This window comes from Nerophis lumbriciformis, linkage group LG16 (genome assembly GCF_033978685.3).
Source record: "Nerophis lumbriciformis linkage group LG16, RoL_Nlum_v2.1, whole genome shotgun sequence".
NCBI lineage: Eukaryota > Metazoa > Chordata > Actinopteri > Syngnathiformes > Syngnathidae > Nerophis > Nerophis lumbriciformis.
Window position 1 is genome coordinate 43,182,027 of NC_084563.2, and position 18,895 is coordinate 43,200,921.

General features: G+C 39.2%; 1 protein-coding gene across 5 annotated transcripts in view; it reads right to left on the reverse strand.

The window, feature by feature from the left end:
• The window catches only part of LOC133617274 (SH3 and PX domain-containing protein 2A-like), a 339,411-nt gene that overhangs the window by 81,942 nt on the left and 238,574 nt on the right, over positions 1-18,895 (reverse strand). For all 5 annotated transcript variants that reach the window (XR_012050910.1, XM_061977175.2, XM_061977176.2 and 2 more), the window contains one exon: positions 7,145-7,273. Coding sequence is in view for 4 of the 5 variants with exons in the window: in XM_061977175.2 (XP_061833159.2) it covers positions 7,145-7,273 (129 nt within the window). In the remaining variant the exon portion in view is untranslated. The remainder of the gene's footprint in view (positions 1-7,144; positions 7,274-18,895) is intronic.

The following is an 18,895-nucleotide window of genomic DNA, read 5'->3' on the forward strand; positions in this document are numbered from 1 at the left end:
TTTGTTTATAATGTTTATAATGTCTATTTTCTATTTCCTGCTGGATCTACTCTCTATTTTATGCTGCTGCTGTCACATATACTGTATATACTGTAATAGTGTACATGTGTTGTATATATTGTATATTGTATATATGTTATAGACATAATAATATATCTGTACATATATTATTTTGTACACATATGTATATATTCGTATTTTTTTTTTTTTTAATCGCTATATTAGCCTATTTATACCTGCATTGTCCTTTCCATCCTTACACTTTCCATCATTGTATCTGAGCTACTGCGTTGAACAATTTCCCTGGTGGATCATTAAAGTTTGTCTAAGTCTAATGTCTGCTCGCGGAAAAACAAAAATCCTAATCTACTATTTGACTCCCTCGAATGGCCTTGACGCTGCAACAACAGGAGCAGGCTGTTCTGAAAACATCCCCGAGGACACCTGAATGATGGACGCTTTTGAACTCCCTCCCTCCTCAACGACACCTGGAGTTGAACTTTTGCTTGCATGCAGAACGGCCCCAAGCCTATCAACGCACCCAAGACAATGGGCATATACACCCCGCCCACCCATCCCCCACCCCACGCCTTCACCACCGCTTGATTCCCTTTCGGGGTGATGGACGGCTGGCAGCGCTTCATAGCAGCAGTCGACCTCCAGGGTCCCCCCCCCCCCCCCCCTGTTGCGAGTTGTCGTGATTAAATGTAACATGTTTATGTGTGCTTGTCTTGCGCTCCTATTTTGGTGGCTTTTTCTCTTTTTTTGGTATTTTCCTGTAGCAGTTTCATGTCTTCCTTTGAGCGATATTTCCCGCATCTACTTTTTTTTAGCAATCAAGAATATTTCAGTTGTTTTTATCCTTCTTTGTGGGGACATTGTTGATTGTCATGTCATGTTCGGATGTACATTGTGGACGCCGTCTTAGCTTCACAGTAAGTCTTTGCTGTCGTCCAGCATTCTGTTTTTGTTGACTTTGTAGCCAGTTCAGTTTTAGTTTCGTTCTGCATAGCCTTCCCTAAGCTTCAATGCTTTTTTCTTAGGGGCACTCACCTTTTGTTTATTTTTGGTTTAAGCATTAGATACCTTTTTACCTGCACGCTGCCTCCCGCTGTTTCCGACATCTACAAAGCAATTAGCTACTGGCTGCCACCTACTGATATGGAAGAGTATTACACGGTTACTCTGCCGATCTCTAGACAGCACCGACACTCAACAACAACAACACATAATTTGCATACTATAATTACTGGTTTGCAAAAAATGTTTTAACCCAAATATGTGAAATTAGATCATCTCCCATGGCACACCAGACTGTATCTCACAGTGGTTGAAAAACACTGCCCTAGGGGACACAACTACCAGAGACACAAACAGGGAGACCCCTCAGCAAAATATTTAGAATTGTAGAAGTATTTTGGGTGAAAGGTGAAACTGAGAATCTAGACACAGTGCGACAAAAATGAAATGAAACATGATTGTAACCAATACCGAGTTGCGACAGATACTGGATTCAGCAGGGTTGTAAATTTAAAGCATGTCAGCTTGGTGCTGCTGCTACAACCTCAGAGATGAGAACAACTGGGACAGATTTCAGTTCAACCTGAGGTGCACACATGGTGACCATCCAATGACGTCGTCGTTCAGAAGCTACTAAATGCATTTTTAGACCATATGATTTGCCTGAGCGGCTCGTAGAACCCGAGAGTAACAAGCGCTTGCCTTGTTGCCTTTCCATTAAGAACAATACATTAGTTTTTAGTATAAGTTTGCTGGTTTCAAGAAATGTAATGCCGAGCGCATATCATTATGTCAAGATAATGGCACTAGCATTTACTTAAAGGCCTACTGAAACCCAGTACTACCGACCACGCAGTCTGATAGTTTATATATCAATGATGAAATCTTAACATTGCAACACATGCCAATACAGCTTACTAAAGTGCAATTTAAAATTTTGCGTGAAATATCCTGCTGAAAACGTCTCGGTATGATGACGTTTGGGCGTGACGTCGCGGATTGTAGAGGACATTTTGGGACAGCATGGTGGCCAGCTATTAAGTCGTCTGTTTTCATCGTAAAATTCCACAGTATTCTGGACATCTGTGTTGGTGAATCTTTTGCAATTTGTTCAATGAACAATGGAGACAGCAAAGAAGAAAGCTGTAGGTGGGAAGCGGTGTATTGCGGGCGGCTGCAGCAACACAAACACAGCCGGTGTTTCATTGTTTACATTCCCGAAAGATGACAGTCAAGCTTTACCATTGGCCTGTGGAGAACTGGGACAACATAGACTCTTACCAGGAGGACTTTGAGTTGGATGCGCAGACGCGGTACCGTGAGTACGCATGCAGCTGCGGCTTCCAAACATTTAATCGCTTGCCCGTACGTGCGTGCCGCTATGTGCATGTCACGTACGTAACTATGGGGACTTTGGGGAAATATATGTGCTGTATGAACTTTGGGGAGGTGAACGGTACTTTGGGCTGTGGGATTGAGTGTGTTGTGCAGGTGTTTGAGTTGTATTGGCGGGTTATATGGACGGGAGGGGGGAGGTGTTTGTTATGCGGGATTAATTTGTGGCATATTAAATATAAGCCTGGTTGTGTTGTGGCTAATAGAGTCTTGTGTTTATTTACTGTTTTAGTCATTGCCAGCTGAATATCAGGTCCCACCCGCCTCTCACAGCATCTTCCCTATCTGAATCGCTCCCACTGCCCTCTTGTCCTTCACTCTCACTTTCCTCATCCTGTGACGTCACGCTACTCGTCTGCTACTTCCGGTACAAGCAAGGCTTTTTTATCAGCGACCAAAAGTTGCCAACTTTATCGTCGATGTTCTCTACTAAATCCTTTCAGCAAAAATATGGCAATATCGCGAAATGATCAAGTATGAAACATAGAATGGACCTGCTATCCCCGTTTAAATAAGAAAATCGCATTTCAGTAGGCCTTTAATTTAAGAATATTTTTCAACATATTGAGCAAAAAGGTCTTTTTTTTTTTTCTACCAAGAAAAGTGCACTTGTTATTAGTGAGAATATACTTATTTTAAGCTAATGTTAGGTTCATTGAGGTTAGCTAATTTTACTTGTTTTGGAAAGTCTTGACAAGCCAAATGTTCTTGTTCTATTGGCAGATAATTTTGCTTAGTTCAAATAAAATACCCCTCAGTTTTTGTATTTTTTTTTTCTTGTTTTTGAACACTGACTTTTTACAGTGAACATACTACCGTGAATAACAAGTTGGTATGAGTCATGGCAGCAGCACTGTTTCCTCTATACCAGTGGTCTCCAACCCCCGGTACCGGTCTGTGACACATTTGCTACCGGACCGCAGAGAAACATAAATAATTTATAAACGACTTTATAACTTTTTCCTGTCCCACTAGACACACCAATAAGCTTGTTTATATGACCCCAACTTCTCATAGGAAGTTGCCATTTATTAGATTGTTTTCTAACTTTGTGACATGATACAATGCACATTAATGAACATACTTTTGACGTGTGTTTGGAGTCATTGTCCTGTTGGAACACCCAACTGCGCCCAAGACCCAACCTGATGATTTTAGGTTGTCCTGAAGAATTTGGAGGTAATCCTCCTTTTTCTTCGTCCCATTTACTCTCTGTAAAGCACCAGTTCCATTGGCAGCAAAACAGGCCCAGAGCATAATACCACCACCATGCTTGCCGGGAGGCATGGTGTTCCTGGGATTAAAGGCCTCAACTTTTCTCCTCCAAACATATTGCTGGGTATTGTGGCCAAACAGCTCAATTTTTGTTTCATCTGACCACAGAACTTTCCTCCAGAAGGTCTTATCTTTGTCCATGTGATGTCAGATTAAACAAAAATGTAGCTGTTTTGCCACAAAACCCAGCAATATGTTTGGAACAGGTGAGGCCTTTAATCCCAGGAACACCACACCTACTGTCAAGCATGGTGGTGGTAGTATTATGCTCTGGGCCTGTTTTGCTGCCAATGGAACTGGTGCTTTACAGAGAGTAAATGGGACAATGAAAAAGGAAGATTTCTTCCAAATTCTTCAGGACAACCTAAAATCATTAGCCCTTTACAAGTAAGTCAAGGAATCAAGTAAAGAACACAAGCACGCATAAAAGAGATAATAGGTTTTTGTTTAACTCTAAAATAGCTCTTAAAATGAAACATATTATACTATGCTCAGAAAAATGTTACCGTTAACACAACTTTCCCTTAAGATAATCAGCAGTGGTGTATACCCTAAATACAGGAATATGTACACATCCCCATATTTGTTGAGAAATATGGATTTACACAAGCTGTGGTATATTTATGTGAGTAATCTGTTCCAAAAGTCCCACAAAGACAGAATCGTACACAAACCCGATAACATTGTTCCCATTCGAAATAAAATCCAATAGCGATTTATATTACTCTGTGTGGAGGGAGAGTGTGATCAGCGCGCCCGCAGGAGCAAAGGTCACCGCCTCTGTCAATGGTGTTGAGGGCGGAGCACCATCGGATAGGGGTGGGGCATGTGCTGACGGCGAGACACAGCTGACAGGTGATTAGATTTCACAGGCGGTACGTGGTAATCTAATCATCTGTTGTCTTTAACAGTGAGCAGCCAGAGAGAAAGCTGATACGAACGTGACTGAGAGGTCACGTTCTGCTGGAGAGAACTTTGATTCAAAACTATATGTACATTAAAACCTTGTTAAGCAGGCACGCTTGGCTCTTGTGCCGTGTCTACAGTGGAGCTGCTAGGAAGCGACTTCCACACTCTGTTTCCATCCATGACCAAAAATATTAACACAAAACACTCGCGACACACACATTGTTCCCTTCAAGTCAAGTTAAATTACACGGACAACTATGGTGGATATGAAAATCCTTAACATATTTCTTAATAACCGGCAGGAATAGACTTAAGCGGTCTTTAAGTGGAAGTGGAGTGGCAATTGTTTTTCTGGCGACACTTGAAATTAAAAAGTTAAGCTCATGACGCAGGAAGCTGAACGATGCGGACACGTTTGTTACTGGATACTTACTAATACGCTTCTGCCTTGGAGACTTTGTATGTGTATGTAATTGGCAGCTACTATTAATATTTGATACTTGTTCGTATTGACAAATGTGCTGAAGGACCCTATGTCTAGCTTGTGTGCTATTGTGTGCTTAGCTGTTGCGTAGTTGTTAGCTCCTAGTAGGCTAAAGCCTACCATGTTTACATTTTGTAAACGACTTGACTAAAATACAAGAAAAGACCAACCTTGTGGGCATATTGGAGGACATTTAGATGTTAACTGGCTGTCCAGAGTAGGACTGCTGGTATCAAGAGCCTCGTATCGTAGAGTTTAGATCAAAGCCGATACAGCTGATATAAGGTGATGATTACAGTTTGACCTGCAGAAAGCAATGTAATATACATCTATCCATAAGAATAATACAATTAATGAATACGAGAGCATTCAACATCACTTTTGCCTTTATTGAAAACTAATTTTGGCAAAGAAGTTCTTTCTTTAATTCAAATGTGTTTCTCACATATTTAACCAAAGTGCTCGCACTTCTTTGGACCACATGGTGTCTTATTTTTCCAGCCATACTCATTTAAGTTAAGACCTGCTCAGTGGCCTTGTGGTTAAGAGTGTCCGCCCTGAGACTGGAAGGTTGTGAGTCATACCAAAGACTATAAAAATGGGACCCATTACCCTCCTGCTTGGCACTCAGCATCAAGGGTTGGAATTGGGGGTTAAATCACCAAAAGATTCCCGAGCGCGGCCACCGCTGCTGCTCACTGCTCCCCTCCCCTCCCAGGGGGTGACCATGGGGATGGGTCAAATGCAGAGGATAATTTCACCTAGTGTCTGTGTGACTATCTTTGGGATTTTAATAGAGATGTCCGATAATGGCTTTTTTGCCGATATTCCGATATTGTCCAACTCTTAATTACCGATTCCGACATCAACCGATACCGATATATACAGTCGTGGAATTAACACATTATTAAGCCTAATTTTGTTGTGATGCCCCGCTGGATACATTAAACAATGTAACAAGGTTTTCCAAAATAAATCAACTCCAAGTTATGGAGAAAAAAAAATGCCAACATGGCACTGCCATATTTATTATTGAAGTCACAATGTGCATTATTTTTTTAACATGCCTCAAAACAGCAGCTTGGAATTTGGGACATGCTCTCCCTGAGAGAGCATGAGGAGGTTGAGATGGGCGGGGTTGGGGGGGCGAGGTTGAGGTGGTGGGGGTAGGGGGGTGTGTGTATTGTAGTGTCCCGGAAGAGTTAGTGCTGCAAGGGGTTCTGGGTATTTGTTCTGTTGTGTTACGGTGCGGATGTTCTCCCGAAAAATGTATTTGTCATTCTTGTTTGGTGTGGGTTCACAGTTTGGCGCATATTTGTAACAGTGTTAAAGTTGTTTACACGGCCACCCTCAGTGTGACCCGTATGGCTATTGACCAAGTATGATTTGCATTCGCTTATATGTGTGAAAAGCCGTAGATATTATGCGGCTTTAAGGCACGACTCCAATATTGTTGTCTGGGTGGAAATCGGGAGAATGGTTGCCCCGGGAGATTTTTGGGAGGGGCACTGAAATTCAGGAGTCTCCCGGGAAAATCGGGAGGGTTGGCAAGTATAACTGGGAGACGCAGTTCTCCCTACATCCGTGTACCACTCCGTACAGCGGCATTTTAAAAAGTCATACATTTTACTTTTTGAAACCGATACCGATAATTTCCGATACTACATTTTAAAGCATTTATCAGCCGATATTATCGGACATCTCTAGATTTTAACATTAACTTTTAAAAAAGCACAGAGACTGAGTCGCCAACACGTGGGATTCTTTGTTTGGGCACCCGATTCCGCAAAATGGTATGCAAGTTTGTTTTGGCAATATTTGGTCTTAGATGACATGTGACAACCAGGGCAAACCTACTGAATCAATCAAAAAAAGTGGGTTGTAAAAAAAACGAGGTACAGTACTACTGTTTTGATAACAGGATTAGGTAGACTTGACTTTAGAGCAAACTGTACTACTAAACTACAAAATATTCTCAGTGCTGAATTCCAAATATGCAACAGCAGAAATAAACACGGCCAAACATAGCATGAGCAAGGAGAATAAAACAAGAGTACTCACCACTTTCGCTCTTTTCAATCACGTCCACCGTCTCACCGGCCTTGAGGCTGATCTCAGAGTTCTCCTGCCGCTCGTAGTTTGCCACAGCCACATACTGCTCCAGCACCATAGGTTCCAAGCTGTCAATCCCTGAGCGGAAGAAGAATGACGTCAGCCACCTGCCCGTTCTCACGCTCTGCGAAAGCCCGTTGCAGCCAACCGTACCCCTGCCTCTGTGCACGGGGTACACTGCCATCAGCCCACCTTAGCACCCCGTCGCTGTGTTTCCTCCCTGGACGATCACCACATAATAAGCTGTCAATTCGACTGCACAATTCTAAATGTTCTGCCATATGGCTGACGGGACCCCCGAGCAACTGTGCAGGATGGAGAGGCATCGGAAGAAATCAAAACCCTGTGGGGCTGTCCGCAGAAGTTGCCCTCTTGCGACTAAAGTGGAACCATGACCGAAACGGAACTTAAGACGGATACTAAAGAAGAACCTAAAGAAAACCACTAAAGAAAGCCCTGTGAGGCTGTCCATAGAAGTTGCCGTCTTGCGACTTAAGTGGAACCATGACCGAAACAGAACTTAAGACGGATACTAAAGAAGAACCTAAAGAAAACCACTAAAGAAAGCCCTGTGAGGCTGTCCGTAGAAGTTGCCCTCTTGCGACTAAAGTGGAACAATGACCGAAACAGAACTTAAGACGGATACTAAAGAAGAACCTAAAGAAAACCACTAAAGAAAGCCCTGTGAGGCTGTCCGTAGAAGTTGCCCTCTTGCGACTAAAGTCGAACCATGACCGAAACGGAACTTAAGACGGACACTAAAGAAGGGAACGTTTCAGAGAGAGACTGAGGCTCGAATGGAAAATCCACAGTGTGGTTGAGAGGAAAGGCCTCCCCTCCACTGCCTCTGGGAGCCAGTCGTTGGACGGGGAATTAATAAGGGGGGTGAACACACCAATCGTGCTAGTCCGCAATGCTGGCCTTAAATAGAAACATATGATGGAACTGGAGAGGGAGAGAGAGAGACTGGGTCCAGAGTTTGTGTGAAACAAAAGAAGAAAGTGTTTTGTTTCCCCCTCTGATGTTGAAAACCTTTGTACCGCAACCGGACTTGATACCTGACTTAGAGGCTGACATGCCTGCGAGAGGCAATAGAGATAACTCAAAATGATTTGCAAAGGCTTTTCAATTGTAGTGACCGGATAAATATAAAAAAGAGAATAGACATTTTGGGACAGATAAATCAGTTCAGATGTGTTTTAAAGCTCGGAAAAGTTCATCGACTGAAACAAAACAATTGCTGCTACGTTGTGACGATCTGTCACTTCAGTTGTTTGATTCCTTGTTTTGTATTCACTTCCTGTCAGTGCTCTTGTTTTGTTTCCGCTTCCTGCGTGTCCCGCTGAGCACTGTGTTTGTTCCCTCACCTGCTGTTGATTGACAGCCGGTGTGGACCGGCTGTCAATCAACATGTCTCTATTTATGCCTGTCTCGAGCGCTCCTCAGGGCTCGAAGATTCTGTCGGGAACTCGCATGGCTGCCGGATTAGTGACCCCAAGATGCAGGAACCAGGAGAACGGTGCGCAGGTAAGATGAGTTTAATTTACTCAAAACAGTTTGTTTGCTTCCTTGTTTTGTATTCACGTGGCTGCCGGATTAGTGACCCCAAGATGCAGGAACCAGGAGAACGGAGCGCAGGTAAAATGACTTTAATTTACTCAAAACAGAAATAAAGCAGTCTTGCATGTAAGAGGTTCACAATGTAAGTCAATCTTCGAGCCCTGAGGAGCGCTCAAGACACGCAGGAAGGGGAAACAAAACAAGAGCACTGACAGGAAGTGAATACAAAACAAGGAAAAATAAACAGCTCACATATGTTTTGTTACAACACTGGATTAAGTCCTGCTTATGTTGAAAAGTAATTCAGTTCGAACAACTCATTAAATGTACTGTGAACTTCTCATTACTAAATAATTTACATGGGAAGTCGACATACAATTTGAGAGCCAAAAGGATAATTTCCTTAAGAAATGTCACGGTTTATGTCGGCAAGTGTGGTGTTAACATCAGATCATGAAAGAAAAAGGGTAATACTAAAAAAATGCCCGATACTGACTGGTACACACAAGCTTCGGAAATGATATCAGTAAGAAAAAACTGCATTTAGTTTGGATAACAATGAGACATATATTGGAATATGGGATCCGTTATTTAAATTTGTTTTAACTATTAAATGAACATAAAATATGACTTATTTTATCTTTGTGGAAAATATTGTGTTGTCAAGCTTATGAGATGCGATGCAAGTGTAAGCCACTGTGATACTATTTTTTAAATGTTTTTATTATTTTTTATAAATGGCAGTAATGGATTTCTAATCACTGCTTTGTTGGAATTCTTATTAATATTGATACTGTTGTTATTATTCATTTTTGTTTGACTACTTTTGGATTGTTTTGTGTCATGTTTGTGTGACCTCTCAATTGCTCTGTTGATTGCTATTCTGAATGTTGCTGGGAACTGGAATTGTACTATTAAGGTATTATTGTGTATTATTTTGTTGGATTGATTAATTTAAAAAAAATACAATAAATAAAAAGATCATGACACAGCAGCATAACTACTGTTTAGTTACACAGCACTGAAACATTCCACAGTGACTTCCTGTTCAGTGCAAAGTAAGCTTCAAAGTAAAAGCATGGCAGTACGAACCTGGATTCTACCTCAACAACTACAAAATGCACATATTATTTTATTTTTAGACCGTTGCCACCGAAAAATAGGAATTATTCCCTGAGTTTGTAAACATTAACAAAAATGACAACAAATGAATCACTCTAGTTCATTAACTATCATTAGCATTAATCATTAACTGATACTACCCTCGTTATAGACACAGCTGATACATGGACACACACACATATATATATATATATGTATGTATGTATGTATGTATGTATGTATGTATGTATGTATGTATATATATATATATATATATATATATATATGTATATATATATATTAGGGATGTCCGATAATGGCTTTTTGCCGATATCCGATATTGTCCAACTCTTTAATTACCGATACCGATATCAACCGATACCGATATCAACGATAAATACAGTCGTGGAATTAACACATTATTATGCCTAATTTGGACAACCAGGTATGGTGAAGATAAAGTACTTTTTAAAAAAATAATTATAAAATAAAAAAAGATAAATAAATTGAAAACATTTTCTTGAATAAAAAAGAAAGTAAAACAATATAAAAACAGTTACATAGAAACTAGTAATTAATGAAAATTAGTAAAATTAACTGTTAAAGGTTAGTACTATTAGTGGACGAGCAGCACGCAAAATCATGTGTGCTTACGGACTGTATCCCTTGCAGACTGTATTGATATATATTGATATATAATGTAGGAACCAGAATATTAATGACAGAAAGAAACAATCCTTTTGTGTGAATGAGTGTAAATGGGGTAGGAAGGTTTTTTGAGTTGGTGCACTAATTGTAAGTGTATCTTGTGTTTTTTATGTTGATTTAATTTAAAAAAAACAAAACAAAACAAAAAACGATACCGATAATAAAAAAAACACAATACCGATAGTTTCCGATATTACATTTTAACGCATTTATCGGCCGATAATATCGGCAGGCCGATGTTATCGGACATCTCTAATATATATAATATATATTAATATATATAATATATATTGTTACTTTACATGTTGTCAGCTTTCAGCCCCCAGCCAAAAAATAATAGAACAAAATAAGATCAATAAATTAAAAACATTTTCTTGAATAAAAAAGAAAGTAAAACAATATAAAAACAGTTACATAGAAACTAGTAATTAATGAAAATGAGTAAAATTAACTGTTAAAGGTTAATACTATTAGTGGACCAACAGCACGCTTTACGGACTGTATCCCTTGCAGACTGTATTGATATATATTGATATATAATGTAGGAACCAGAATATTAATAACAGAAAGAAACAACCCTTTTGTGTGAATGAGTGTAAATGGGGTAGGGAGGTTTTTTCGGTTGGTGCACTAATTGTAAGTGTATCTTGTGTTTTTTATGTTGATTTAATTTAAAAAACAAACAAACAAACAAAAAAACGATACCGATAATAAAAAAAACGATACCGATAATAAAAAAAACGATACCGATAATTTCCGATATTACATTTTAACGCATTTATCGGCCGATAATATCGGCAGGCCGATGTTATCGGACATCTCTAATATATATAATATATATTGTTACTTTACATGTTGTCAGCTTTCAGCCTCCAGCCAAAAATAATAAAATAAAATAAGATAAATAAATTAAAAACATTTTCTTGAATAAAAAAGAAAGTAAAACGATATAAAAACAGTTACATAGAAACTAGTAATTAATGAAAATGAGTCAAATTAACTGTTAAAGGTTAGTACTATAAGTGGACCAGCAGCACGCACAATCATGTGTGCTTACGGACTGTATCCCTTGCAGACTGTATTGATATATATTGATATATAATGTAGGAACCAGAATATTAATAACAGAAAGAAACAACCCTTTTGCGTGAATGAGTGTAAATGGGGAGGGAGTTTTTTTGGGTTGGTGCACTAATTGTAAGTGTATCTTGTGTTTTTTATGTTGATTTAATTTTTTTTTTAAAAACAAACAAAAAAAACCAAAAAAAAAACAAAAACGATACCGATAATAAAAAAAACACGATACCGATAGTTTCCGATATTACATTTTAACGCATTTATCGGCAGGCCGATGTTATCGGACATCTCTAATATATATAATATATATTGTTACTTTACATGTTGTCAGCTTTCAGCCTCCAGCCAAAAATAATAAAATAAAATAAGATAAATAAATTAAAAACATTTTCTTGAATAAAAAAGAAAGTAAAACAATATAAAAACAGTTACATAGAAACTAGTAATTAATGAAAATGAGTAAAATTAACTGTTAAAGGTTAGTACTATTAGTGGACCAACAGCACGCTTTACGGACTGTATCCCTTGCAGACTGTATTGATATATATTGATATATAATGTAGGAACCAGAATATTAATAACAGAAAGAAACAACCCTTTTGTGTGAATGAGTGTAAATGGGGTAGGGAGGTTTTTTCGGTTGGTGCACTAATTGTAAGTGTATCTTGTGTTTTTTATGTTGATTTAATTTAAAAAACAAACAAACAAACAAAAAAACGATACCGATAATAAAAAAAACGATACCGATAATAAAAAAAACGATACCGATAATTTCCGATATTACATTTTAACGCATTTATCGGCCGATAATATCGGCAGGCCGATGTTATCGGACATCGCTAATATATATAATATATATTGTTACTTTACATGTTGTCAGCTTTCAGCCTCCAGCCAAAAATAATAAAATAAAATAAGATAAATAAATTAAAAACATTTTCTTGAATAAAAAAGAAAGTAAAACGATATAAAAACAGCTACATAGAAACTAGTAATTAATGAAAATGAGTCAAATTAACTGTTAAAGGTTAGTACTATTAGTGGACCAGCAGCACGCACAATCATGTGTGCTTATGGACTGTATCCCTTGCAGACTGTATTGATATATATTGATATATAATATAGGAATCAGAAATATTAATAACAGAAAGAAACAACCCTTTTGCGTGAATGAGTGTAAATGGGGAGGGAGTTTTTTTGGGTTGGTGCACTAATTGTAAGTGTATCTTGTGTTTTTTATGTTGATTTAATTTTTTTTTTTAAAACAAACAAAAAAAAAAAAAAAACGATACCGATAATAAAAAAAACACGATACCGATAGTTTCCGATATTACATTTTAACGCATTTATCGGCAGGCCGATGTTATCGGACATCTCTAATATATATAATATATATTGTTACTTTACATGTTGTCAGCTTTCAGCCCCCAGCCAAAAATTAATAAAATAAAATAAGATAAATGAATTAAAAACATTTTCTTGAATAAAAAAGAAAGTAAAACAATATAAAAACAGTTACATAGAAACTAGTAATTAATGAAAATGAGTAAAATTAACTGTTAAAGGTTAGTACTATTAGTGGACCAACAGCACGCTTTACGGACTGTATCCCTTGCAGACTGTATTGATATATATTGATATATAATGTAGGAACCAGAATATTAATAACAGAAAGAAACAACCCTTTTGTGTGAATGAGTGTAAATGGGGAGGGAGTTTTTTTGGGTTGGTGCACTAAATGTAAGTGTATCTTGTGTTTTTTATGTTGATTTAATTAAAAAAACAACAACAACAAAAAAACGATACCGATAATAAAAAGAACCGATACCGATAATTTCCGATATTACATTTTAACGCATTTATCGGCCGATAATATCGGCAGGCCGATGTTATCGGACATCTCTAATACAGTGGTTCTCAACCTTTTTTCAGTGATGTACCCCCTGTGAACATTTTTTTTATTCAAGTACCCCCTAATCAGAGCAAAGCATTTTTGGTTGAAAAAAAGAGAAAGAAGTAAAATACAGCACTATGTCATCGGTTTCTGATTTATTAAATTGTATAACAGTGCAAAATATTGCTCATTTGTAGTGGTCTTTCTTGAACTATTTGGGAAAAAAAAGATATAAAACTAACTAAAAACTTGTTGAAAAATAAACAAGTGATTCAATTATAAATATAGATTTCTACACATAGAAGTAATCATCAACTTAAAAGTGCCTTCTTTGGGGATTGTAATCTGGATTCATGAACTTACATCTAAACATTTCTTCACAAAAAAAGAAATCTTTAACATCAATATTTATGGAACATGTCCACAAAAAATCTAGCTGCATTGTTGCATTGTAATGAATGGAATAGCCTACTTGATTTGATGTTCAGTTTATGAACTTACATTCATATTTTGTTGAAGTATTATTCAATAAATATATTTATAAAGGATTTTTGAATTGTTGCTATTTTTAGAATATTTAAAAAAAAATCTCACGTACCCCATGGCATACCTTCAAGTACCCCCATTTGAGAACCACTGCTCTAATATATATAATATATATACCGTATTTTTCGGACTATAAGTCGCAGTTTTTTTCATAGTTTGTCCGGGGGTGTGACTTATACTCAGGAGCGACTTATGTGTGAAATTATTAACACATTACCGTAAAATATCAAATAATATTATTTAGCTCATTCACGTAAGAGACTAGAACAGGGGTCGGCAAACCGCGGCTCTTTGATCACTCTGATGCGGCTCAGCTGCATACTTGCCAACCCCCCCGATTTTCCCGGGAGACTTCCGGATTTCAGTGCCTCTCGCAGAAAACTCCCGGGATTAATATTCTTCCATTTTCACCCTTACAATAATAATAAGGGCGTGCCATGATGGTACAGCATTTAGCGCCCTCTACATTCTGTATAAACAGCGTGCCAGCCCAGCCTCTTGTTATATGCATCTTCTGCTTGCACACGCAAGTGAATGCCCTGCATACTTGGTCAACAGCCACACAGGTTACACTGACGGTGGCCATATAAAACAACTTTAACACTCTTACTAATAATGCGCCACACTTTGAACCAAAACCAAACAAGAATGACAAACACATTTCGGGAGAACATATGCACCTTAACACAACATAAACACAACAGAACAAATACCCAGAATCCCATGCAGCCCTGACTCTTTCGGGCTACATTATACACCCCTGCTACCACCAAACCCCGCCCCCACCCCAACCCTGCTCCCTCACACATCAACCCCCCGCCCCCTCTGTACGTCGGTTGAGGTGGGCGGGGTTTGGTAGCGGGGGTGTATAATGTAGCCTGGAAGAGTTAGGGCTGCATGGGATTCTGGGTATTTGTTCTGTTGTGTTTATGTTGTGTTACGGTGCAGATGATCCCCCGAAATGTGTTTGGCATTTTTGTTTGGTGTGGGTTCACAGTGTGGCGCATTATTAGTAAGAGTGTTAAAAGTTTTTTATACCGTCACCGTTAGTGTAACCTGTGTGGTTGTTGACCAAGAATGCCTTGTTGTCACTTACGTGAGCAAGCAGAAGCCCCATACAACGTGCGACTAGACCAGGGGTCGGCAACCCGCGGCTCCGGAGCCGCATGCGGCTCTTTGATCACTCTGATGCGGCTCAGCTGCATACTTGCCGACCCTCCGATTTTCCCGGGAGACTTCCGGATTTCAGTGCCTCTCGCAGAAAACTCCCGGTATTAATATTCTCTGATTTTCACCCTTACAATAATAATAAGGGCGTGCCATGATGGTACAGCATTTAGCGCCCTCTACATTCTGTATAAACAGCGTGCCAGCCCAGCCTCTTGTTATATGCATCTTCTGCTTGCACACGCAAGTGAATGCCCTGCATACTTGGTCAACAGCAACACAGGTTACACTGACGGTGGCCATATAAAACAACTTTAACACTCTTACTAATAATGCGCCACACTTTGAACCAAAACCAAACAAGAATGACAAACACATTTTGGGAGAACATCTGCACCTTAACACAACAGAACAAATACCCAGAATCCCATGCAGCCCTGACTCTTCCGGGCTACATTATACACCCTTGCTACCAAACCCCGCCCCCACCCCAACCCTGCTCCCTCACACATCAACCCCCCCTCTGTGCGTCGGTTGAGGTGGGCGGGGTTTGGTAGCGGGGGTGTATAATGTAGCCCGGAAGAGTTAGGGCTGCATGGGATTCTAGGTATTTATTCTGTTGTGTTTATGTTGTGTTACGGTGCAGATGTTCTCCCGAAATGTGTTTGTCATTCTTGTTTGGTGTGGGTTCACAGTGTGGCGCATTATTAGTAAGAGTGTTAAAGTTTTTTATACCGTCACCGTCAGTGTAACCTGTGTGGTTGTTGATCAAGAATGCCTTGTTGTCACTTACGTGAGCAAGCAGAAGCCCCATACAACGTGCAACTAGACTGGCACGCTGGTCGTATAGGGCGCCAAATGCCGTACCATCACGGCACGTTCGAGAGAACAGTTGCCTTGTAATTCGTAGTCTGACAGAAAAATCGGGAGGGTTTACAAGTATGACGCTGTCAAGCGCCATTCATATAAAACCCGCGGGCCGCACTGACATTTAATTTTCATATTATGGTGTGGGCCGCGTGTCTGAGACCCTTGGTTTATACATAGCACAAAGCAAAAAAAAAACTTTGTATGCAGTGTTATTTCATTTTAAATTTCAAAAGATTTTTGTGGCTCCCATTGTTTTCTTTAATTTGTGAAACTGGTCAAAATGGCTCTTTGACTGGTTAAGGTTGCCGACCCCTGGACTAGACGTATAAGATTTCATGAGATTTAGCGATTAGGAGTGACAGATTGTTTGGTAAACGTATAGCATGTTCTATATATATTATTTGAATGACTCTTACCATAATATGTCACGTTAACATACCAGTTGGTTATTTATGCCGCATATAACGTACACTTATTCAGCCTGTTGTTCACTATTCTTTATTTATTTTAAATTGCCTTTCAAATGTCTATTCTTGGTGTTGGCTTTTATCAAATAAATTTCCCCCAAAAATGCGACTTATATATGTTCTTTTCGTTCTTTATTATGCATTTTCGGCAGGTGCAACTTATACTCCGAAAAATACGGTTTTGTTACTTTACATGTGGTCAGCTTTCAGCCCCCAGCCAATTTTTTTTTTTGCCCAATGCAGGCCCCAAGTCAAATAGTTTGGACATCCCTCCCTAAGATAGTGTAACTAGCATCCCTTCATTAAATGTATCATATCATCGTGTATGGTATACAACAATTATTTCCCCATGCAGACAAGCAGCTGGCCATAGGAGTGTGTGGCCACATACTGAGGGTCTCATGTAAAAAGAGAAGGCTGATGGGACGAGAGAAAAACTAAAAAGAAACCCTCCAAAAAAGAATGAGATGCAGCCGGCGGAGCACACTCACATAAACACAGTTGAGCATGCACATTCCACGGTCAGTACGTTTACGTGCATACATACATATAGTTCAACCATTTCATCAAACTTCTCTCCTTGCACCAGTTTACATGCCCAAACTATCTGATTGTTTACTAGTGGGTCTGTTTCTGTTGCTCTATGAATGTCATCATATCAAGGCACGACGTCCCTAATGTCATTTATTACTTCTGCAGCAGCTTCTTCTCATTGGCTCTATGGCAGGGGTCCCCAACCTTCTTTTTTGCACCAGCGACCGGTTTAATGTCGGAATTATTTCCAGGGACCGGCCTTCCACGTGTGGCGGATAAATATATGCATAGCCAATAAGTGCATGGAAATACCGTATTTTTCGGAGTATAAGTCGCACCCGCCGAAAATGCATAATAAAGAAGGAAAAAAACATATATAAGTCGCACTGGAGCCCGGCCAAACTATGAAAAAAACTGCGACTTATAGTCCGAAAAATACGGTACATGAAAAAACTCACCATAACATTGATTTTAGAGATGTTCGATAACGGCTTTTTTGCCGATATTCCGATATTATTATTATTATTATATACATGTTGCAGCCAAAATGTGTTTTGGGAGTAGCGGGGGGGTGTATATTGTAGCGTCCCGGAAGAGTTTGTGCTGCAAGGGATTCTGGGTATTTGTTCTGTTGTGTTTATGTTGTGTTACGGTGCGGATGTTCTCATGAAATGTGTTTGTCATTCTTGTTTGGACTCGTCAGACCACAGAACACTTTTCCACTTTGCGTGAGTCCATCTCAGATGAGCTCGGAGCCCAGCGAAGCTAACGGCAATTCCGGGTGTTGTTGATAAGTGGCTTTCGCTTTGCATAGTAGAGTTCTAACTTGCACTTGCAGATGTCGCGACGGACATAGCGACCCTCGCCCCGGCCTTGTTTGCGAATGAGCTGCTTTTATACCCAATCATGGCACCCACCTGTTCCCAATTGGCCTGTTCGCCTGTGGTATGTTCCAAATAAGTGTTTGATGAGCATTCCTCAAGTTTCTCAATCTTTTTTGCCACTTGTGCCAGCTTTTTTGAAACATGTTGCAGGCATCAAAAAAATAAAAAATTTTCCAGTTCGAACATTAAATATCTTGTCTTTGCAGTCTCAATTGAATATGAGTTGAAAAGGCTTTTCAAATCATTGTATTTTGTTTTTATTTACGATTTACAAAACGTGCCAACTTCCCTGGTTTTGGGGTTTGTAGATAGTCGATAAGATTGTTTAGTTATTGTGTAAACTTGACTTTGTTTTGATCAAACAATTGTATGTATCCATCCATCCATCCATTTTCTACCGCTTATTCCCTTTGGGGTCGCGGGGGGCGCTGGAGCCAATTGTATGTAATAAAAGAAAATAGGGAACTACTTTAATTATTGTGTAGATATTGTTACACTGTCAATAGCACTTACCATAAATACTAGAGATGTCCGATAATGGCTTTTTTGCCGATATTCCGATATTGTCCAACTCTTAATTACCGATTCCGATATCAACCGATACCGATATATACAGTCGTGGAATTAACACATTATTATGCCTAATTTTGTTGAGGCTTCGCTGGATGCATTAAACAATGTAACATGGTTTTCCAAAATAAATCAACTCAAGTTATGGAAAAAAGTGCCAACATGGCACTGTCATATTTATTATTGAAGTCACAAAGTGCATTATTTTTTTTAACATGCCTCAAAACAGCAGCTTGGAATTTGGGACATGCTCTCCCTGACAGAGCATGAGGAGGTTGAGGTGGGCAGGGGGGTGTATATTGTAGTGTCCCGGAAGAGTTAG